The sequence below is a fragment of the Loxodonta africana genome, chromosome 3 (genome assembly GCF_030014295.1).
Source record: "Loxodonta africana isolate mLoxAfr1 chromosome 3, mLoxAfr1.hap2, whole genome shotgun sequence".
Taxonomy (NCBI): domain Eukaryota; kingdom Metazoa; phylum Chordata; class Mammalia; order Proboscidea; family Elephantidae; genus Loxodonta; species Loxodonta africana.
In genome coordinates this window covers 54,150,687-54,174,590 of record NC_087344.1, presented here as the reverse complement: position 1 = coordinate 54,174,590, position 23,904 = coordinate 54,150,687, and the positions used below count along the sequence as shown (strand labels likewise).

The following is a 23,904-nucleotide window of genomic DNA, read 5'->3' as shown; positions in this document are numbered from 1 at the left end:
GGGTCATTCTAGTCTCAGTCAGACCATTAAGTCTGGTCTTTCTATGAGAATTTGGGGTCTGCATCCCACTGCTTTCCTGTTCCCTCAGGGGTTCTCTCTTGTGTTCCCTGTCAGGTCAGTTATTGGTTGTAGCCGGGCACCATCTAGTTCTTCTGGTCTCAGGATGATGTACTCTCTGGTTTATGTGGCCCTTTCTGTCTCTTGGGGTCATAATTACCTTGTGTGTTTGGTATTCTTCATTCTCCTTTCCTCCCGGTGGGTTAAGACCAGTTGATGCATCTTAGATGGCTGCTTGCTAGCGCTTAAGACCTCAGACACCACTTTCCAAAGTGGGATGCAGAATGTTTTCTTAATAGATTTTATTACGCCAATTGACTTAGATGCCCCCTGAAACCATGGCCCCCAAACCCCTGCCCCTGCTATGCTGGCCTTTGAAGTGTTCAGTTGATTCAGGGAACTTCTTTGCTTTTGGTTTAGTCCAGTTGTGCTGACCTCCCTTGCATTGTGTGTTGTTTTTCCTTTCACCTAAAATAGTTCTTATGTTTGTGAATGGCTTCTTAAATTTCTTGTGCCGCTGAGGTAGAAGTGAGTAGCCTTTGTGGCATCCATTGAAGGTGTCTTTGGGTTGTCCTTAATTGTGTGTCTAATTGCCTAATGACAAAGTGGAGGGATTAGTCACCTGTTACTTGAATCCAACCAGGATCATGTAGAGGCAGAAGCTGCAGACATCTGTGAAACATGGATGATTAGACAATAGGTAATGGCGTCTTATAGCTCTTATGAAGGGGTCCAGGAAACTGTCAGCCAGAGACACTGTCTGCAGAAGGCTTTAGGGTTTTAGAGAAATCCGCCTGTCAGTGATAGGGCTTGCGAGAATGGAGTCTGTAATTCAGGGTGACAGGAGATTCCAGAATTTGATCGTAGACAGAATTGTCCATAATTTGCCCAACTTAAGAGACTCACTGCTTTGGTGAGCTTGCAGGTTGTTCCCTAAAAGTCACTTAAAATTAATTTTATTTCATTGAGTTGCATAAAATTTTTGAGTATGTATTAGTTTGAAAGGTAGACCTGTGTTGCATTCTTCTCTTGTCATTCAATGCTCTGGGCCTGGGGCAAGTCACTTAACCTTTCTGAGCCTCAGCTTACTTATCTGTGAAACTGGGATAATAGCAGCCACCTCATGGAGTTGTTGTGAGGCTCTCCTGAAACCCTCACATGCAATGCCTAGTACCTGGTAAGCCCTTAGCAGGTGTTAGTTGGCTTCCCTTTCTTTTTTGAAATTGGTTTGCATTTTGGATTCTTGGTTTGTACTCAATAAAGAGTGATTAATTTGGAAAATAAAGTAAAAAATTATCTGGATGCTATATAAATATTTCTAGTAACGCCATTGTTTATTCTAAATGTAGAATTTTATTTAAAATAGTATTCTTTTTTTGTAAATCCAGCCTCATTCTTAAATTTTGACTTGCCACTAAAGTATAAGCAGATAGAAAGCACCAAACCATGTAATAACCCACTGGCGTTGAGTCAGTTCCGACTCATAGCAACCCTTGGGAATAGAATAGACCTGCCCCATACGTTTCACAGGCAGGAAGTCTTTACAGAAGCAGAGCCACACCTTTCTCCGGTAGAGTGGCAGGTAGGAGCAGACAGCCTACTTTTCAGTTAGCGGCCGAGTGCTTAACCACTTGGAGTCCCTGGGTGGTACAAACGGTTAATGTGCCCGAGTGCTAACCAAAAGGTTGGAGGTTTGAATTCATCCAGAAGTGCCTTGAAAGAAAGGCTGGGTGACCTACTTCTGAAAAAATCAGCCATTGAAAGCCCTGTGGAGCACAGTTCTACTCTGACACATATGGGGTCACCATGAATCAGAATCAACTCAATGATAGCTGGTTACTGATTGTTGTTGTTGGGTGCTGTTGAGTTGATTTCTATGCATAGCGACTGCATGTAGCAGAGCAGAACTGGCCCATAGGGTTTTCTAGGCTGTAATCTTTACAGAAGCAGTCTTTCTTCCATGGAGCGGTGCTGGGTGGGTTCGAACTGCCAACCTTTTTATTAGGAGCTGAGTGCTTAACTGTTGTGCCACCAGGGCTCAGTTTTCCTTATTTTTAAAGAAGGATTCTGATTAGATGTTTTTGAGGGTCCCTTTAGCTTACCATTTCTAATTCTGTGTTTTAAAATCTGGAGAGGTAGAGAAAGGCACACACAAGATAAAATGCGCCAGTTCACCCAGCTGGCTCACTAGCAGAGCCAGGATCCAAGCACAAGAAACCTGGCAGAGCATGATTGGAGCAGTGGAGTTGTGAGTTGTCATCTGACCTGGGGTGTTTCCCCGCATAAAGTCATCCCCTGTGCTCTGGGTATGTCAGAGTCATTAAAAACAGGCAGCAGTTGCCTTTAGACTGAGGGCTGAATGATAACGAAGTGTTAGTGCATAGAACAGGAACCAGCAAGCTTTTCTGAGGTATTCAGGGGGCTGGGGAGCTGGCAAATCTGTGTTAGGGGTGGATGGAGGTGGATGATGCAGGAGGAAAAAGATATCTGCCTTATAGGGGAGATAGAACACCCAAATTGTGCTTATCTTGCTGAACGAGGACCCTGCTTTGCCAGTTACATTACAGTGTGCTCTCACAGTTGTCCCTCTAGGATCCCAGATGACCCCCTTGCCATGGAGTCAGTTATGACTCATAATGACCCTATAGGGTGAAGTAGAACTGCCCCATAGGGTTTCCAAGGAGTAGCTGGTGGATTCGAACTGCCGGCCTTTTGGTTAGCAGCCAAGCTTTTAACCACTGCATAGATTGCTAATTCTTTAGAATTTTTGCCATTCCACCAAGTTCATCAGATAGACCTTGATCTCTACAGAGAACCCATTCTTCAGTGTTCTACAGTTAGTGATTCTTGGGCTGTAAACCTCGACTCTGTTCCCCAAAGGCTTATTTTTAAAAATCTAAACTACAGCAAAGGTATAGAGCTCAAGCTTCTAAGTGTGACTCATTTCAGATCTTTGACTTCCTGAGGAGGATGTGTAAGGGAAAAATCCGCTGGTGGCTGTTGTAGTCAGAGACACAGAGCCTGTATGTAGGTTGCTAAGTTTTGCTCCGGAGTAAATACACCAGGGAGAAGTATGTGGAAATTCTCATTGCTGAGTTGAGGGAGTTAGGGGATCCTCCTAGGGCTGTCTCATCTGTTTGGTTTTGATGGAAACACCAACAAATAGGAAGAAGGTTAAATGGTGGAAATATTTCTTGATAGTCTGCTGGGCCAGAGAAGTACATCAAACGGCTTCAGGAAGAAAGCTGAACAAAGGGATAACTAAAGAACAGAAAAGTTTTCTGCCCAAAAGGCATTGTCCTTTCCTCTCCTTTCGGATTACAGAAGCCATCAGCCCCATGCACTTCGTTGTACATGGGGCAGGGGGCTTTGTGTGGGGTGATTGCTGTAGAAGTTTGCCCTCCTTTGTTGGTGTTCAATGACTTGGAAACTGAAATAACACTTCACCCACCTTAGTAGAGACTTCTGGCAACCTAAATGGAAAACCTGCGTCAAGTGAGGGAAAAATCAGGGGGAAAAGGGCCAAAAAATGTTATGTCCTAGCAGATAAGCTGTGTGCTTTAGGAGCACCTACCATTTATGGAGGATGGAGTGTGAGGGTGCACTTATGGGCCAGACACTGTGTCTCCTTCTCAGTAGCCTTGCAAAGTAGAGATTATTACTAGGTCCATGTTTGTAAGAAAATTGAGGCTCCAAGGGATTAAGTGTTGACTTGCTTGGTTCGACCTTACAGGTTAAGTGGAAGAGTAGGAATTGTTACCACTGTTATATCACATCTGTGCCTTTAGAGTCTTAGAATGCTTTGAGAAAACGATGACAGCTGTGCGTCCTCAACCAGGAAAAAAAAGTATATAGACACACACAAATCTTTTTCAATGTCAGGGTGTTCACACATCCTCTGAACCTATCTCCATGACTGTGGACCTCAAATTATGAATTGGTGATTTATTCCTCTCTCAAAATTGTCTGTTTTTAATAGGAATAGGCTTCTAGTTTTCTGGTTTCTCAACTCAGATTGGATTAGATACAACATATTAGATGAGGAAGTGCCGCTGACAGCCTGGCAGGAGAGGCAGAAAAACTAGAAAGCAGACCCAGGGCCCCTTTCCAGAAGTGGGTGCTCATAATGGCCTCCTTGGCTAGTGAGAAGTGGTTTAACTGTTCATTGCATTGTCCTCTCTGTAAAAACATTTGCTATGTGATACATTTTAGAGCGATTGCCATATTTTAGGATAAAAAAAAAGTTGGTATTTTGGTTATCTGGAATAGTCACTGGGAAGAACTCCACGGTTCTCAATGAATAATGGAAAAAATGGAATAACTGGAATGATGGCCAAACTAAGTGTGGAATAAAGATGATACAGTCATTTTTCCTGCTCTCCTCTTCCTTAGATCATAAGCTCCTTGAAGACAAGGACCACGTCTGACTAGTTTAGCCTTGTGTCCCCAGTGCCATAGTTGTTAATGAATGAATCAAGTGAGAAGATAACATGGTTATAGAAGAAAACCTTTCAATATGAAGGGTTCAAGTGCCACTTTTGCCCCTGTGACCTTGCAAAACTTTCACTAAACCTCATGGTTTATCTGTAAATTGAGGGGGCCAGATTGAGATGAACCATCCGTCCACATCTGAATTTCCATGATCATAACTGGTTGAGGGAAACCCTGGTGGCGTAGTGGTTAAGTGCTGTGGCTGCTAACCAAAGGGTCGGCAGTTCGAATCTGCCAGGCGCTCCTTGGATACTCTATGGGGCAGTTCTACTCTGTCCTATAGGGTCGCTATGAGTCGGAATTGACTCAGCGGCACTGGGTTTGGTTTTTGGTTTTAACCACTTGAGAAGTTTTTTAAAGGGACTTGTAATGCGATTACATTTTCACAGTGATCAAAATAACATTGGTCCAGCTGTGATGCTATGCAGTTGATCCCAAAAGGTTGAAGACGTCTTGGTCTGCCAGATGGACTTCTCACTGTGGTTTTGATTCACTCAATACAGGGGATTGGGTTTTCCCGTGGGAATGAGAAGTCATTTGGAGGGAATGCCTGTGTTTGTGTTTGGCGAGGCATCGCCATCTGCGTGCGGTTGTCATCACTGTTTCCCTCCAAGAGGATGGAACCAGAGGGCAGGCAGGGAGTGGAAGAAACACTTTTCTCTTTATTAATCCAAAATGTGCAGTTTTCCTGAGTGACCTAAAGATGAGTTGTTGGCTGGGCAGGCCCATGAACCTTTCCCCAAATAGCCCCCAGCACAAATTGTTCCTGAGCCACATGGCAGAAAACAAATTCAGTTTTTAAACAAAGTTGCTTGTTGGGTCACAGATTATACAAGACAAACCATCGTGAAGTTAGACTCCATAAATTTGTGGTACATCAGCCAGGGCTCAAGTAAAGTTTACCTTTGTGCTGTCTCTGAAGTAATTATTTGCTAAGTCTCTCGATAATGTAAGCAAGTAAAGGTCTCGATGAACTTAAGAACAAACTTTAAAGTGTTTGATTGGCTGTTTATGTATAGACAGATGCTATTAAGTACAGATCTGCCTTACCCAGTCACTAGAGCAGGCCAGGCGGGACTTCTGCTTGGAAATACTGTTAACAGTTCGAGTTACTGTGTGTCTTTGAAATTACAAACACTGTGTTTTTAAAAGGACACACACAAACTATACACACTCTAATTGAGGCTGTAGTATCATCTTCTAGCAGGTGGCCCCAGCTAGAAAACTTAGCCATAATCTCTAGTGGTTCCTGTGGGTCAGGAAATCCTTGGCTAGGTGGTTCTGACTTGGGGTCTTTTGCTATTCCACTTGGACAGCCAAAACTGCAGCAGTGGGGGCCTGCCAGATAGCCCTCACTTCACAGTCTCCAGGTCTCTTTATGTGGCTTTTCTGCATGGGCTAGGTTGGGCTTCCTTACAAAATGTTAGCCGTTGGTCAGTTGAACTGTTTGCATCGTAGCTTGGGGCTCCAAACATGAGTGTTACAGCAAGCCAGGTAGAAGCTGAATCACTTTTTATGGCCTAGCCTCAGTACTCTCACATAGGGTCATTTTCTGTATACTGTGTTGATGAAAACATTCCCCAAAGCTGCCCCGATTCCAAGGGAAGAGGACTTGGACCCCCACTTCTTAATGAGAGGACTGTCAAGGTCACATTGTAAAAAGTTCGTCAGACGAAAGATATTGTTATGGCCATTCTGAGGGAAGTATCTGCTTTGCCTTCTAAGATGCAACCATGTTTCTGTCATTTACCTGTGGAAAAATCTTTAGGGGCTCCTAGTCCCTCATGTGGAGTCCCCGGATGGTGCAACAGACTTTGTCCTTTTGGCTTATTTAATAGGCCAACTTTTACTGTATGCAAAAGATTTGACAACTTTATCAGATATGTGAACTCTAGCAGATTTTTTAAGACTCTGATGTTGTCGTTAGGTGCCGTTGAGATGGTTCTGACTCATAGGGACCCCGGACCCTATGAACAACAGAACGAAACACCACCCGGTCCTGCACCATCCTCACAGTTGTTGCTATGTTTGAGCCCAGTGTTGCAGCCACTGTGTCATTCCATCTCGTTGAGGGTCTTCCTCTTTTTCACTGACCCTCTACTTTACCAAGCATGATATCCTTCTCCAGGGACTGGTCCCACCTGATAACATGTCTAAAGTACTTTAGACGAAGTCTCACCATCCTTGTTTCTAAGGAGTGTTCCCGCTGTACTTCTAAGATCGTTGTGTTTATTCTTCTGGCAGTCCGTGCTACATTCGGTATTCTTAGCCAGCATCACAATTCAAAGGCCTTAATTCTTCTTTGGTCTTCCTTATTCATTGTCCAGCTTTCACATGTATATGAGGCAATTGAAAATACTGTGGTTTGGGTCAGGCACACCTTAGTCCTCAAAGTGACGTCTTTGCTTTTTAACACTTTAAAGAGGTCTTTGGTAGCAGATTTGCCCGATGTAATGGGTCGTTTGATTTCTTGACCACTGCATCCATGGACATTGATTGTGGATCCGCGTAAAATGAAATCCTTGACAACTTCAGTATTTTCTCTGTTTATCATGATGTTGCTTATTGGTGCAGTGGTGAGGATTTTTGTTTTCTTTAAAATAAGCAGATTTAATATTCTGAAGAATTGTTCCAGTCAGTGTTGGCAGTTGTTTTACTTGTTACAGAGTGATTTAAGTCATGTGAAAAGCTAGCATAAATTTAAACATTTCTTACGTCAGTTTATATGCTAAAAAACAAAAACTTAAACCTACCCCTTGGAGCCTGGCCCAGCTTAAAGTGGGGGTAACTGTCCCTTCCTTATCCTTTGACATCCTAACAAGAATTCTTCCTTGCTTTTTCCCATGTTGATTTTGACTACACCATGAGCTCTGTGAAGACAGGAACTTTGTTATGCTTAACCATTCAGCATTGTAAATAGTGCTGTTACCTAGGAGACACTCAATAAATAATTGTCAGATGACTAATTGAATGGGCAGAGAATTCTGGAGAATGAAGTGAAATGGTAGTTCATTTACTCTTTACTTTTCAACTTGGAAATCAGGAGTGGAAGGTAGAAGTGGTAAAGCTAATTTTATGAAGGCGGTGTCTGGATCAGTTAATTAGCGTTTTGAAAGAGCCACCACTTGGAAAGCTCTTAGTCATGGGGTGAGAGTTTACAAAATAAATAGAAAGTTGGAGGTTAGGGGGAGTAACCACGAGGGAGGGGAAATCCTAGGAAAATAATTGACACATGAAGAAGTGCAAATTAATGTATTGTGAACTGTGCCTCTTCACCCTGAACCTTCTGTGCCCCTTTATTATACATATCATACTGCCTTGTGATTGTTTACTGTTTTGTGGACAGTTTGTTCCTTGAGAGGTGGGGCTGATTCACTTATGGGGCTTATTTAGTTCAGGGCCTGGCTGTCAGTTGGCCCTCAACATGTGATTGCTGAATTGAAACCTCGTTGTAGGCCTGTAAGTAAGGTGCTGTAAAGTTGTGTTTGTGTACTAAGGCTGAATCCAGGAAGATGATTCTGAAGGGTGGGGCAGATGGGACTCATTGGAGTGCAGTCTGTGCTTGAAGTCAGGTAGAGGGCATGGCCCATAGAGGACTTTTAGAGGCCATCTTATCCAAATTTCAGACTACAAGACTAAGTGAACAGCCCCCCAAACCCATTGCCCTTGAGTCAATTCTGACTCATAGCGACCCTGTAGGACAGAGTAGAACTGCCCCATGGACTTTCCAAGGAGCACCTGGCAGATTCGAACTGCTGACCCTTTGGTTAGCAGCTGTAGCATTTAGCCATTACGCCACCAGGGTTTCTAAGTGAAACCCAAGTTGCATATATAGCTAGTGACAGGACAGACATTGCGCCCTCAACCCCCGAATCCCAGGTTCTGTCCTTGCTTACTCTTGTTTGTATTTTTTCCTTTAAATGTATATATATATATTAAGAAAAAAAAAAACCTACTGCCGTCAAGTTGGTTCTGACTCACAGTAGCCCTGCAGGACAGAGTAGAACTGTCCCATAGGATTTCCAAGGAGCACCTGGTGGATTCGAACTGCCGACCTTTTGGTTAGCAGCTGTAGCTCTTAACCACTATGCCACCAGTGTTTCATAGATAGATAGAGAGATCTGAAAACTACAAAGAAATTTATTAACATGTATGTAACTTTGAAGCATTGTGATGATTTATAATGAATACCCTTGAACCCACTACTCCATGCAAGACCTGTGGATATCAACTTTCCTCTATCCCTGGTGGCCTCTTCTCTGATAACCAGTGTTTTCACTCTTCTGAATTTTGTATTTATCGTTTCCTTGTCTTGAAAAAAAAATCTTGATAAGTTTAAAATACACCCACGCTCACATGTCTGAGTAATAGAGAGTTCACTACAGGCCGTCCCCAGGTTTATGAACAAGATCTGTTCCTAAGTGTGCTTTAAGAATTTGTAGTTTAGTCGGAACAGGTGTGTACGGTCCTTATTTAGCCTTCCCTGCAACGATTTAAAAGCTGCACGTGCAGCAAGTGAAGGTTGTTGTGATGAAGAATTTCTTGTGAGTAGGGGTTGGTTAACTCATTTCAAAGGGAGGGCAGATTGACCTAACATTAAAGGGCAAGTTTCAGTTTTCTGTAAGTCACTAACCACGACTCTTAGTATATTGTTTATTTTTGAGCTTTATAAAAGTGGCAGCATCCTAGGTAGTCCCCTGGGACTTGCCCCTGCCCATCACTTCTATTTCTGGGGTCATGCATGTTGTTGCATGTAGCTATAGGTTATCCACGTTTTCTTCATTCTCCTGTGCTTGTACCTGTTTGGATCCCTTAGGGTTTGGGATGACTCCCAAGTAAATGGCTTCAAACCTATTGCTATGGAGTAGATTCCAACTCATACCGACCCTACAGGACAGGGTAGAACTGCCCCACAGGGTTTCCAAGGCTGTAAAGCTTTACAGAAGCAGAGTGCCACATCTTTCTCCCACAGAGTGGTTGGTGGGTTTGAACCACTGACCTTTCGGCTGGCAGCTGAGCGTTTTCACCACTGTGCCCCAGGGCTTCTTGAATGGCTCCAGTTAACTCTAATTTTAACTTTTTTACAAGCTGTCATTAAGCTTTCCCATGTTGCTTCACTTGTGGGAAGCATTTAGTCATTTACTAATCTAATGATAGTTAAACATCCTTAGCCCTAGAAATTTGTAGTGAAACATTTCCAGTTGAGATTAATTAAGATTGATGAAAAATATAAATTAGACTGTTTTGCAACAGTATTTTAGTGCTTTTTACTAGGTATAGTTAGGTGGAGGACTGTCAGGAAGGAACACCTTATGCTGCTGGCTCCGTTTGGCGGCGGGGTGAGCGTGCAAACAACATATTGGGTTTGGGAGGTGTACAGGCTCTACTGAAGGCATAAAACGGTGTCTTCTTAGGATGACCCTGTCTGTCAAGTTCATGTATTTTGCAGTATCGCACACTGCCCAATTTCTGGTTAATCCCTCTGGATCCCACTATGTTCTGGCTTAAAATTTCAGATTAGCTGGGCTTGCTTATATCTGAATTTGTTTTTCAGTCCTCTGGAAGATTGCTAATATCCAGTTGAGAATGTTTTCCAGAAGCCAGAAATCCATAGAGGTCTGAGTGGTCTGTAAGTTAGAATTGTGTGTAAAACGTTCCTGTGCATGAGCAGTTTCCTGGACAGAGGGGCTTCAACTTTGATTAGATTCTAGGAGCCTGCAACCCATCTAAAATTTTAAGAAAGATGGTTTTAGACCAGGGCTTCTCAGCCTTGACTTCCTTGATGTTTGGGGCCTGGTAATTGGTGTGGCGCAGTGGTTAAGAGCTTGGCTGTTAACCAAAAGGTTGGCAGTTTGAATCCACCAGTAGCTCCTTGGAAACCCTATGGGGCAGTTCTGTTCTGTTCTGTAGGGTCACTATGAGTCGGAATCAACGCCATGACAAGGGTTTTGTTTTTGTTTTCAATATGTTGTTGGTAGGGGCTGCCCTGTGCACTGTAAGATGTTTAGCAGCATCCCTGGCTCTACCCACTCAATGCCAGTGCTCCTCCTCCCTCAGCTGTGACAGCAGATTTGACTTGAATCATTTACGGTTTTCTTTTCTTGCGTGGCCAAAAGAATACATAGTTATGTATGGAGTTTGAACAGATAAAGTGAACTCTAGTTTATTTTGAACTCTAAAGTGACAAGAAAGACATCAGGGTTGGAGTAAGTGGGTGTATTGTTATAAAATAAAATATGTACTTACATACTCAAACACAGAAAATACCTCCAGTCATTAAACATTTATTACCATTGCTAACCAAATGGTTGACTTTTCAAGTCTACCAAAGGTGCCCAGAAGAAAGGCCTGGTAACAGTCTACTTCCAAAAAATCAGCCACTGAAAAAACCCTGTGGGGTACAGTTCTGCTCTGACACAAGTGGGGTCACCATGAGTCAGAATTGATACAGTGGCAACTGGTTTACTGTATTAAATAGTTCACATGCTTTATCTAAATCATTGTAATACTCTAAGAGGGTAGATAGTATGCTCACTTTATGGATAAGTAAATAGAGGCTCATAGATGGAAAGAAGCTTATGTAAGGTCACAGAACTGGGAATGGAATATAAGTCTCTCTAGTGTCAAATCAAGTCGGAATCCACTTTACAGCAATGGATTTGGTTGGGTTTTAGTGTCAAATCAGCTTATATGGGTCCTCTCCGCTAGATGTGGTGTTAAAATGTTTCCCTATGCTGGTGGACCACACCCATGTCACCATGGCCTTGGCTGACATGTTGGCATTCAAGTGCCTGGAACAAGTAGGGATTTTATGGGATGTTTCATTAAGGAAAACATGTGCTAGGATTTCTGATGTTTGTGGTTTTTTTTTTTTTTTTTCTTTTCATTTTGTTATGTGTCCCAAATAAATTGTTACTGATAACTGTCATAGGCAAGGGACAAATTTTGTTTTTTTTAAACAGCCCCGCTATATGTATATCTGAGTTGGGATCGACTCGACGGCACTGGGTTTTATATATATATATCTAACACGGTGAATGTGAGATGGGTGGGTCCTTGCTCCACAGTCTGCTTGTGGTTAATACACCTGGAGTATGGATGCTGATAGCCAAAGGCTGCATTTCTTCACAGCCAAACGTGGCATTTCCGGGATTACTTTTTATGAAGATTCTTTAGTGTGTTGATTCAGGGCTTTAAAAAATCCTGAAATTGATGTGAGCAGAGCGGATTTCCAGATACAAGTCAGATCAAGTTTCTGATTGGTAGTGTTGGGGACTCCATCTGCCTTACTCGCTGATGCCTGCGCTTCTTAGAGAGGCAGGCAAAGGTCTTCACCATTTTACCTGGGCCGCCTCCCTCACCTGTGTCAAGTTGCTCTTCCTGAGGTCTAGCCTTCTGTGTTTGTTACATAGCCCCCTCTGCAGCAGTTTGCTTTGCACTTTACCAGTCTTGCCCCTACTCACTCACTCCCTCCGTCCCTTTCTCCGTCTCTCCTGTCATTCTTCTCTCCCTTCCTTTCTTATTATTTTTATATGTTTATGGTGGCTGGCTCTCAGTAAACATCAGTGGTATATTACATGAGGAGGGCATCACAAAGCGCACAGTACATGGCATAAGGTAGTTGTGTTTACCCTTCCAGTGCCCTGCAGCAGCAGTGACCACAGTGTACTGCGCTTAGCCCACTTTGCCATCTAGAGTGACCTCCCAAACTGTAATGGGGCCAGGACTTAGTCTAGCCTGCACAGGGTTTGACAACTGGGAAAATTTGTTGTTGTTAGGTGCCATCGAGTCGATCCCAACTCATAACGATCTGACAGAGCAGAACTGCCATCTAGGGTTTCCTAGGCTGCAATCTTTACAGAAGCAGTTCGCCAGGTCTTTCTCCTGTGGAGCTGTTGAGTGGATTCAGACTGCCAACTTTTTGATTAGCAGTCAAGCACTTTATCATTTGCACCACAGAAGGCTCCTTTGGGAAGATTTACCAAGCTTTAAATGAAACACCTTTTTTCTTTTTCCAGTATATTGGTATATTTGAAAGTGGAAAAGAGAATGCAGAGCAGAACTCAAATGACAAGTTCTGATCTTTTCCTTGATATGAGAACCATTCAATAAAGCAGTTTTAACTTCTGTGTGCATCTGGGCACTTGTTCCTTTCCTGCTTTGTCCCTGGCTGACAGCTCATCAAAGAACCTGGCCTCTTAATGGTACCTGATGTTTCTCTCCAGCGTACAGCAAAGGATACAGCCTCATCTGCTCCTTGAGCAGGCTCACCCGCAGAACCAGCTGGGAGTCAGGACATCTTCATCTCCCATGGTCTGCTGAGTAGAAGGAGGAAAGCTGATAAGGCTTTGAGATAGAGTAGAAAAGGAAAGCAGATCTTTTCGTATCTTTCTGAATGCTTCCACTTGAAATAGAGACCGTTATCACTGAGGGCCTAGACAGCCTGCTCAGTGGTCTCATGCCAAGTTACAAGCACGTGGAGGCAAGCCAGAGGACTTGCTGCAGTGCTGTTTGGGTTTTAGAATTCCGTGGGCAAGCAACAGCTGGAAGAATGCCTTTTAAAAAGTTTTTGGTGTTCATATTGGCAAAACTGACTTACACACTTTTTTTTCTCTTTCCACAGAGTGATCAGCAGCTGGACTGTGCCTTGGACTTAATGAGGCGCCTGCCTCCACAGCAAATCGAGAAAAACCTTAGCGACCTGATCGACCTGGTACGTGCCTTGTTCATATGATCTCATCTGGGGCTATGGCTCATAATTTGTTGCTTTTGTGTAGCTTTTTCCATGCAGAAATCAAAATACTCAGGAAACCTGCTCTGTCCCCAGCCGGACACTGAGCTGTGAGATTCCTCCAGATGGAGAGAAGATGAGCTTCAAGTGGTTATCTCCTTTTCAGAGCCATTGGTGTTAATAAAAGCTGAGCTAGGAGTTCTGAAGTTGATTACAGTCCATGGGTGCCTCCCCCAGCTACCTTGTCTTCAGTTCCTAGCACCTTGCATCTAGGCGTGGTGACGAAGACTCCCCTCAGCAGGCTTTCAGCACTGTTGGACACCAGGCTTTGTTAGTCTCTTGTCCATCATGTGCGTTTCTCCAGCCAAAGCAGTACAAACGTTTCCCCTGGAAGGTCTCCAGTGGCTTTGTCATTTCTAATTGGAAAAGGTTTAACAAGCGAAGATGGGCTTTTAAAGAGCCCATCACATCAATGTTTAAAACGTTCAGTTCATTTTTTTAGACTCAAAATGATGCCTCAACTTAACTGGCACCATAGTATTTGAAAATGCTTGGAATATATGTATATATATATATATATATATATATATATATATTTTTTTTTAAATTGTACGTTAGATGAAGGTTTACAGAGCAAACTAGCTTCTCATCAAACAGTACACACATTGTTGTATGCCATTGGTTAACAATCCCACGACATGTCAACACTCTCCGTTCTCAGCCCAGGGTTCTCTATAACCAGTTTGCCTGTTCCCTCCAGCCTTCAGTCCCTGCCCCAGAGCTGGTGTGTCCCTTTAGTCTTGTTTTGTTCCATGGGTGTTTTCAGTTTTTGGCCTAAATATTAGATTGGCTGAAGGGTGAACCTCAGGAGTGACCTCATTACTGAGCTGAAAGGGTGTCCAGGGGCCATACACTCAGGGTTTCTCCAGTCTCTGTCAGGCCAGCAAGTCTGGTCTTTCTTTTTGAGTTAGAATTTTGTTCTACATTTTTCTCTAGCTCTGTCCGGGACACTCTATTGTGGTCCCTGTTAGAGCAGTCAGTGGTGGTAGCCGGGCACCATCTCATTGTTCTAGACTCAGTCTGGTGGAGGCTGTGGTAGATGTGGTCCATTAGTTCTTTGGACTAATCTTTCCCTTGTATGTTTAGTTTTCTTCTTTATTCCTTGCTCCCGAAGGGGTGAGACCAGTGGAGTATCTTAGATGGCTGCTCACAGGCTTTTAAGACCTCAGACGCTACTCACCAAAGTAGAATGTAGAGCATATTCTTTATAAACTATGTTATGGCAATTGAAAATGCTCAGGATATTTTTTAAAAATTCTGTTGCATAAGGTGGGGGAAAAATAGGCTCCAGGAGGCAGACTGAGTTACCCTGGATCTTTTGGCCAGCAAGTTCTGGCACCAGGACTGGAACCTGGGTCCTTTGAGTCCAAATTCTCTATGTTTTTTTCTGTGTCCCTTGTCTTCTTAGATGCAATTATCAGGTGTCAGATTGCAGGTTATCAATGAGGTATGTTTTAAAATAGTGGTTTGAAAACTTGTTCATGTACCCTAGTGATATATTAAATTCTCTTGTGTGAATTCAGGACAGCTTTACTAGGTAAAAACCTGACTACAGAAGACTTGTGCCATTCACAGATGAAACCCTTCCCAGCAACCTGGAAAGCTTATAATGCAGCTATTTGTGTATTTACGAGGATACAAACTCTCAACTGGGAAGCTGATCTGTAGGCCTATTATTATATCTTACATATAGTAAGTTCAGAAGTGAAAAGAGAGTGGTTTCTTGAGGTAAATGACCCTGACAAGAAAGCTAGGTACAAGTGCTTGTGATGGAATTGAAGAGAAGGTGGATATAGAAAAGTGATGGGTTCTGGCCAAAGTTTTAGATGAGGATTAGAGAATAAAATGTTGAATTGTGATGCAAATGAATGCAGGAGCCAGTGAAATGACGGAAATGAATGCAGTGGACTTGGTGTGAGAAAAAGGGATTGGTGAGCTTTGAAAGAGCAGCCACCCCTCTGCTGCAGCTGAGTTTTGCCCTGAGGCCATGTGATCCTCTATTATTGCTTGTTTTCACATTTTCCTGGAGGAACCGTACATTTGGATTTTTAGGTGAAATAGTCTGATTTTTAAACATTGCCCTAAATATTAGATTGGTTGGATCTGACTTTGTGTAGAATCTGGGCATGAGCATGAGAAATGTGAGGTGAGGGTGGGGAGCTATGTGGGCTGCAGGGGTTAGAGGACACAGTCTTTCTAGGGAAATAATGAAATGTAAAGGTAAGATGTGTCCTTGAAAGTTAGAAGGGGGTCTTGAATTTGATGTGATAGTAATTGTCACCATGGACTCTCTTATTGAGCTTTTATTGTATGCAACTCATTGTGCTAAGCCCTTTACATGCGTGGCCTTACTTAACTCTCAGTAGTCCTGTAAGGTAACACTACAAAATGCAGCCTGGGAAGCCCTTTGTTATTTTTCCTGGTCAGAAATATATGGTCAGTTCTATGCAGAAGAGTTGGGCAAAAGTTGAAGGTGTGATCAAATCTTTAATTTGGTTGACTGCAGAAGCTTCTATTTCTTCAGTGTGTATACTTTGTTCTTTTAGTATTGTCTTAGTCTCTTACTGCTGCTATAACAGAAATACTGCAAGTGGATGGCTTTAACAGACATTTATTTTCTCAGAGTTTAGGAGGTTAGAAGTCCGAATTCAGGGCACTGGCTCTAGGAGAAGGCATTCTCTGTCTGTGTGCTCTGGGGGAAGGTCCTTGTCTCTTTTCAGCATGTTTACATTGGCAATCTTCATGTGGCCTGTGTCTTCCCCTCCCTCCATTTGTGCTTCCTTGTCTGTGCCTAGTCAACTTTTTTTTATATCTCAAATGTGATTGGCTTAAAAATAACTCTGATATGTTCTCATTAACATAGCAAAGAAAGTCCCATTTCCAAATGGGATTACACCCGCAGGTATAGGAGTTTAGGATTTACAACACATATTTTGGGGAGACACAATTCAATTCATAATACATATAATGTATGCTTGGCTGAGTTTAAATGTAGCTATTACTATAGTTTGGGAAGAAACCAAACACAGATGTTAAAAGCCACGAGCAAATCATCCTCAGTAGAATCTTCTTGGTGTTTAACAGGCTGTTTTGTTCTTATGGCCATTGAAGTGGTTCCCTTTTTACCACAGCTGTGTCTTTTCTCTGTGATTCCCTCATCTTCTCTGTGATTCCCTCATCGCTCTTTATTTCAGAGATGTGCTTGTAGCTGCTTTTCTTGAAACCTGGCCAGCTGGGTCCCGGGCTGTATGTGCCACGTTTACTTGGGCTCGACAGGGAAATGACAGCATTGGTAGGGAATGAAGGAGAGCAGCACGAGCCATCTTTCACCAGAGCCAAGTACTGGGCACGAGAGATCAGCCCTGAGGTTTAGTTCGCAGGATGATACTTAGGCACAGGTTGAAATACCAGACTGTGTCTCACTGATAGATGATATAATATACCATATTCCATAGATTATTGTCAGCATGCACTCACTATGTTTGTTAACTTTGTCTTCTGTAGAATGTGTCCGAGAGATGGGGTGGAGTCAGACCAGGGTCCTGAGGCTAGACCACTAACATTTGTTGAATCTCTCCTATGTGCTCAGAACTTCTGTTATTGATTTAATTCTCACCATACCCCGTTAATGCATGTGACCACTCCACCTTTTAAAAAATAACTCAAAAGAGGTTCAGGTCAGGCTGCAGGACTTGCTGTACACAGGCAGGATTCAAACCCCAAGCCTGACTGGTTCCCAAGCCTGGATTCTTTTCTTTCTGTTTGTCCTCTGGCTTTCTTGTCTGTCATAATAGCCACAGAAATAGTAGATGGAACAAGGAAAGAGTACTAAGTATTGAAATTAAATGATGAAACCTGTCCTCTGTGCAAGCTGCAGTGTGAGGAGGAATCCAGGCTGGTGGTGTGGTACTGGGCAGCTCGAGGGATCCTGACTCCTCCTCCTCGTATACTGTGCTTGCTGGGTACTCTGGGGCCCAATCAGTTATATTCAAAGTGGCAGATTAAGTATGGTGTGTCTTCTTGGTATGTCGCTTTTACCTGTTTGGGAGAGAAAGTGTTAAACAATTTAATTCATTAGTAATCTAAGATATATTTTATTAAAACAGATATATTATGGAGAGTAAAATTCACAGAAATTTACAAAATATAACTAGAGCTTTGGAAGAAACTCCCTTCTTAGAGCCAGGCCATTTAGAATTTGCAGTTCGCTTTTGTCTGTCACTTCATGGGGCACCTTGAGAGGCACCGACTTCCCCTCGCCGGGGTTGTGTGGAAGAAGCCAGTTGTGGGCCCCATCTACCTCATGAGGCTGAACAAGAGGCCGTAATAGATGCCCATTGTCCAGAATGGGTTGAAAAATTGTTCTTATTAATTGTATTTTAATTAACATCTGACAAATGTCAAAATGGAAATGGAGCATGACTTTCAACAAATTAGGGTCTGGTAAAGCATGCCTCATTAAAGCTATATTGACCTGCTTGAGAAGCCGCTTTTGATGAGTTGTCTGGCTTCCAGGTTCCTCCCGTGCGCTGTACGTGTATAAGGGACGGCTGTATTATAGCCAGTCATGAGAACTACTTCTCTGAGTGTTCTCCAGCCATCAGTGCCATTTCTTTCCTACTTTCCCTGGAAATGACAGTTTTTCTTTTCTTTTCAAACCGAACGTGCATAGTATTTCTTTTATAAGAGTTGGCCTGTGTTGAGTGTAATGTTGTAGTTCTGAAGTCCACATGCAATTCTCCTTTCTTCCAAAACTGTACTTTCAGGAAATTCACAGAGCGATGAATCCATCTAGAAGCAGAGTATCCAGACCTTTGTTTCACATAACCTGGGATTGGTCAGATGTTTCCAAGCAGCTAATGCCCTGCTTGGTGCACATTGCAGTCATTCCTCCCATGCTCACCTGCCCAAAACAATGAAGCGGAGGTGGTTGTTTTCAAGAAGTCTCCAGTTTTAAGACTGACAAGAATGTTAGGATTTGCCAGTGTTCCCCATGAAGGGAATGGCCTCGCTTAGATGTCAGAGCCAGTGAGCTGTAGAGGAATTTATCCCGTCCACCAGCGGCCCGATTACAGGGTAGTATTAAAGAGAAATTTGGCATATGCTTGGCAGCCAGGCCAAGACAGTCCAATTTATCTTGCCAGATCAGCTTTCTTTTTTTCTTTCCAGCATCAGAGCTTTTGCTGCCCTGGGATTATGACGCACACTCTGATTGGTGAAAAGTGACCTTCTTTTGCAGATGGCCCAAACATCATTTTATTACATATTAATCCCACTGTACTAGAGCGAAGCCAGCCGAAATCCATTGTTAAGCTGTTTCAGAAATACCCACACATCTACATGGGCCAGGAATCAGATGACGTTAGGATGCTCCCTTGGCTCGCTAAACTTTGACCTTCTAAGGCTTTACTCCACACACTGGCAGCAAGAGCTGAATCTTTTCCGCTGGGGTGTATTTTGAGCCCTGAGCTGAGGAAAGAGTTTATTTCTACAAATTGGCACCCAGAAGGCCATCTGTCCTTTGCCTTTTTAAGAGTAAACCAAAAATAGCCCTAAATCTGTTAACCAGGCAAGAAAGTCTCTGCTTGCGAATGTTGGTCACGTCATTTTTTATTCCTTCTCTCCCTTCTTTCATGTAGTCACCCAGAGGCCCAGCTCTTGGGTGTCTCCAAACTTTATTCAAGCAAAGAGAAGCTCTCAGAGCTGGGAAGACACCCAGCCACCCTGGCCAGCCCTGTGAGTTAGTTGTTGTTGTTGTTAGGTGCCATCAAGTCGGTTCCGACTCACAGCGACCCTATGCACAACAGAACAAAACACTGCCCGGTCCTGCACCATCCTTACAATCGTTGTTATGCTGAGCTCATTGTTGATTTGGGGCAGAAGAAACATCCTGATGGCTTGACCTGGGACTTGATAGACTTGATCAGTTTTCATTTCAGCTTATTTCTCTTTTTTAGCAGCCAGAATTACCCTCCAGAAATAGAAAGGGGCCAGCTGGGCACTCTTCACTGTCAGCCTCAGCAGCATCTGTACTTTGAACCGCTCATGGGGATTCTCTTTACCCCTAGCCCAGGCGGAGTGATGTCTGGAGGGAGTGTGAGGCCTGCCCTGTTGTTATGCCCATTTGCCACGCGGTGCAGTACATCACTAGTGTGGCCATTGTAATATGGCCAGGCATGGTCTTGTAACTCCCACACAATGATTGGGTGGAACTATACAGATAAGGCGGGGTGTGCTGATAATTTGCGTATCTAACAAGTTTGCTGCTGAAAATTTTAGTTGTAATAAGTTTCCCAGCAGTTATACATAAGAATCACCTGGAGATCTTGTTAAAATGTAGATTCCGATTCATTATATCTGGGGTTGAAATGCAGATTCTCAACAGGGGTTCAAAGGAAAATGACTCCCTGAAATAAGGCACTTGTGGCTCACGATGGAAATTGGACAGCTTGCTGCTAAGGCAAAAAGGTACACGGTACTCTTGTGGCGGGGGGACCATGTAAGTAAGGTGTACGGAACCCCAATGAGGAGATTGTCAGTTTCACCATCCTGCTAGGCTTAAAGGGAGACACGGGGCGGGGGTGGAGGTGTAACATGGAGGCGATGAGAGACTGCAGTGCAGCAGTACAAAGAGCAATAGCCGCGTGAGATGGCAGGAACCGAGAGACCGGGGAGAGCTGACCCACATAGCTAAGAGCTGTAACGCTTGGCCTGAGAAGGCCCCAAACAGGGCCTGGCGACAGGGTGAGAAGAAGCTGCCTTGATGAAGAACCGTATCCTGAATTGTTTCTGTTAACGTATCCTGAATTGTTTCTGTTAACGTCTGAGTTGTTCCTGATCCCGAGTTCTACCCTGTTACTTCCCTACTATTACTTCCTACTAAACCCCATATTTGTGAGTATTCTCTGTGGATTCTGTGTGGCCATTACAACAAATTACTGAACACAGCAGAGAAGTAGAGAGTGCCATGGGAGGGACAGCTGGTGTCAGCATTGGTAAAAAGATTGGAGGGTGGAGGTATGTTTGACTGGACCCTGCCTCATAAGAATTAGCCTTGGGCTGTTGATGATGGTGATCCTGTCGCCTCCCCCTCCTGAAGTGAGAGGAGGACGTCTGATGCCACGCTGCCATTTTTGCAGACAGATCAGATGGCTGGAATTCAGGGACTGCATTTACGCCCTCGGGGGCTTGGCAAACGAGCACAGTGGGCTATAGCTTATGTTGCCAAGAATCTGCTATCCATGAAGTTCGCACACATTTGTGATTGTTGAAATTAAAGCACCTACTATGAGTCTGCTTCTGGACGCATATTGCCAGACTTGCCCTCCAAGGTGCCTCAGTACATTTGAACTGCCTGCCTTTGAGCATCTTGATGGCAACTAACAACAATAACAACTGTGAGTCAGGCACTCTGCTCAGTCCTGGGAAGACTTGCATCCTTGGCTTTCTTTATATGGGTGAAAGTGCAGGGATTTTAAAGCTTGATCCCTGAAAAGAATGACCTTATTTGGACTCTCACTCAGCAGTTAATAAGCCCCCAGGAGAAGGACGGCCATGGAAATATAAAATTAAGCTATTCTTTCTACAAGTATTTATTGAATAGCTACTATGATGTACTAGACACTGTTCTCGGTGCTGGGGTTACAGTGGTGAACAAGCTGAAAGGCCTGCTCCAGAGCGGACATCTTAGCGGAAATTCAGGAAGTCTTCTGGAAGGAGGAGGACTTGGCTGAGGCCAGCTTTCCACCCTGTGTATATATTGAACAGGATAACCAGCAGGCACGTTTCTTTGTTTTTATTTACAAGTTCGGGTGTCGTATAGGCTCTTTTGTCTGAGTATAATTGTCAATAAGTTTTTGCCCACTCCTCTGACTGGTTGCTAGCCACCTGTAGCTGCCCTCTTACTGATACGTGCCTCTGTGCTTCTCAAATTCTTTCCCCAAAGTGTTCCTGATGGGAGAGGAGAGCAAATGCTTGTCTTAGGAGTTTGGGGGACACACCTAAAAGTAGCTGCCCCAAGTAGACAATATCATCTTTTATCGTTTTTAAACATTGCATCCCAGTTTATAACATATCTACATGCAAGGTATTTTCATATAAAAGTAATCCTTTCTCCACCAAAGTCATAAGTCAGGCTGGTGCTCCGGGAAGTTGGGTTCTGTCTCCTGGGGTCTGCTGTGCCCTCCTGGCACAGTGTGCTCCAGAACATCCGTTGGAGCAGCACAGCTGGGCTCTGTGACTGTCTGCCCCTCCCTGTGCCACTCTCTCTTCCTGCCTGGGCTCTAGCCGCAAGGAAGTGAGCCCCAGGGGCTCCCCCAGGTAATGCCCACCACTGAGGTATGGGCTTGTGCTGGAGCCTTGCAGAGTAAGAAGGGGGCCTCATTCTCAGGTGCCTAGGGAAGTTCCCCGTAAGTTTATGTCAGGGGTGGCAGAACTTGGCTTTCACTCTCCCTTTGGTTGGTGGGTCGGCAGGGAAGTTTTCTCTCCTAGGCCGGATATCGTCTTTGGAGCAGGAGCAGGGGAAAGGATGGAATAATTGGTAATTATGCAACAACCCCTGCACAGCCTCTTCTGTACTGATTTCTGAGCTTTCCTACAGGCGACACTGTGCTGCAGCTCCCATTTTATAAGGGGAAAAAGCATTCCAGCCAAAGGCCTCCAGCAGTATTTTAATGAACTCCATTCCTTGGAAAGTTGTGGTGAGCCTTTTCATGCAAGTCTTTAGCTCTTTCAATGAACTGCAGCTGTTGTGACTAAAGCAGGGGAGGGCTCTCAGAGCAGACCCTGGACTTCAGGTGCTGAGCTGGCCCTCTGTTCCCCATCCAGGGCTGCCACTCTAGACCAGAGTGGCCTTTCATGACTCCACTCTGTTGCTAAGGGAAGGACCCCACCACCTAATAATTCAGCCTCTGATTTGTGTCAAGGTGTGGCAGCTAGGCAGCCCTTCTAAACCAGGACAAAATGGTGCGATTTGTTTAGAAAGAGGAAGTGGGGCCTCCTGGGGTACCCTCACCTGACCTTCTTCCCCTCTTCTTAATATGACCAGAAGATATGTGAAATTCTGATGATTCTGTTATACGCAGAATAATAGTCCCTCATTTGATCCAGTTAAGAATCAGATGAATAGCCTCCTGGAAAAGCAGTCCAGACAGTTAGAACTTGAAATTGAATGACCGAATGGAGAAAAGTACAGTGGACCATTTGCTTTCCTTTTTGTGTGTACATTCTTGGGGAGCAAAGACTGTTTCCTGGAGACCATAATGGTAAGTCCGCAGGCCCTGAAGTCCTAGAACAGTAAAGGTACAGTACCCATTATGGATTGTGTTGTAGTTATTTGCTGTTCAGTTCATTCCAACTCGTGGCGACCGCACGTATGCAGAGTAGAACTGCCCCTTAGGGTTTTCAGGGCTGTAAGCTTTTGGAAGCAGATTGCCAGGCCTATCTTCTGAGCTCCCTCTGGGTGGGCTCAATCCATCAATTTTTCAGCTAGTAGTTGAGCATTTTGCTGTTTGTGCCACCCAGAGACTCTGTTATGGGTACCAAAAAACCAAACCAAACCCGTTGCCATCGAGTTGATTCTAACTCATAGCAACCCTATAGGACAGAGTAGAACTGCCCCATAGAGTTTCCAAGGAGCAGCTGGTGGATTCAGACTGCTGACCTTTTGGTTAACAGCCAGGCTCTTAACCACTACGCCACTAGAGCTCCTTGTTATAGATTGTCATTGTTGTAAAGTGCCGTAGAGTTGGTTCTGAGTCATTGCAACTCTGTGCACGACACAGTGAAACACTGCCCGGTTCTGTGCCATCCTCACATTTGTTGCTATACTCGAGCCTATTGTTGCAGCCCCTGTGTCAGTCTGTCTCTTTGAGGGTCTTCCTCTTTTTCGCTGACCCTCTACTTTGCCAGGCATGATGTCCTTCTCCAGAGACTGGTCCGTCCTGATAAAATGTCCAAAGTATGTGAGAGGTAGTCTCGTCATCCTTGCTTCTAAGGAGCATTCTGGTTGTACATCTTCCAAGACAGATTTGTTCGTTCTTTTGGCAGTCCGTGGTATCCTCAATATTCTTCTCCAACACCAGAATTCAAAGGTTGCATTTCTTCTGTCTTCCTTATTCATTGTCCACCTTTCACATGCATATGAGGTGATTGAAAACACCATGGCTTGGATCAGGCACACCTTATCCTCAAGGTGACATCTTTGTTTTTCAATACTTTACAGAGGTCTTTTGCAGCAGATTTACCCAATGCAGTGTGTCTTTTGATTTCTTGACTGCTGCTTTCATGGGTGTTGATTGTGGATCCAAATAAAATGAAATCCTTGGCAGCCTCAATCTTTTCTCCGTTTATCATGACATTGCTTATTGGTCCAGTTGTGAGGATTTTTGTTTTCATTATGTTGAGGTGTAATCCATACTGAAGGCTGTGGTCTTTGATCTTCATCAGTAAGTGCCTGAAGTCCTCTTCACTTTCAGCAAGCAAGGTTGTGTCAGCTGCATATCATAGGTTAATGAGGCTTGCTCCAATCCTGATGCCCTGTTCTTCATATAGTCCATCGTCTCGGA

General features: G+C 43.9%; 1 protein-coding gene across 3 annotated transcripts in view; it reads left to right on the top strand.

The window, feature by feature from the left end:
- Nucleotides 1–23,904, top strand: part of CAPZB (capping actin protein of muscle Z-line subunit beta) — a 168,854-nt gene that overhangs the window by 65,483 nt on the left and 79,467 nt on the right. For all 3 annotated transcript variants that reach the window (XM_010593052.3, XM_064281384.1, XM_023551995.2), the window contains exon 2: nucleotides 13,172–13,261. In XM_010593052.3, the coding sequence (XP_010591354.1) occupies nucleotides 13,172–13,261 (90 nt within the window). The remainder of the gene's footprint in view (nucleotides 1–13,171; nucleotides 13,262–23,904) is intronic.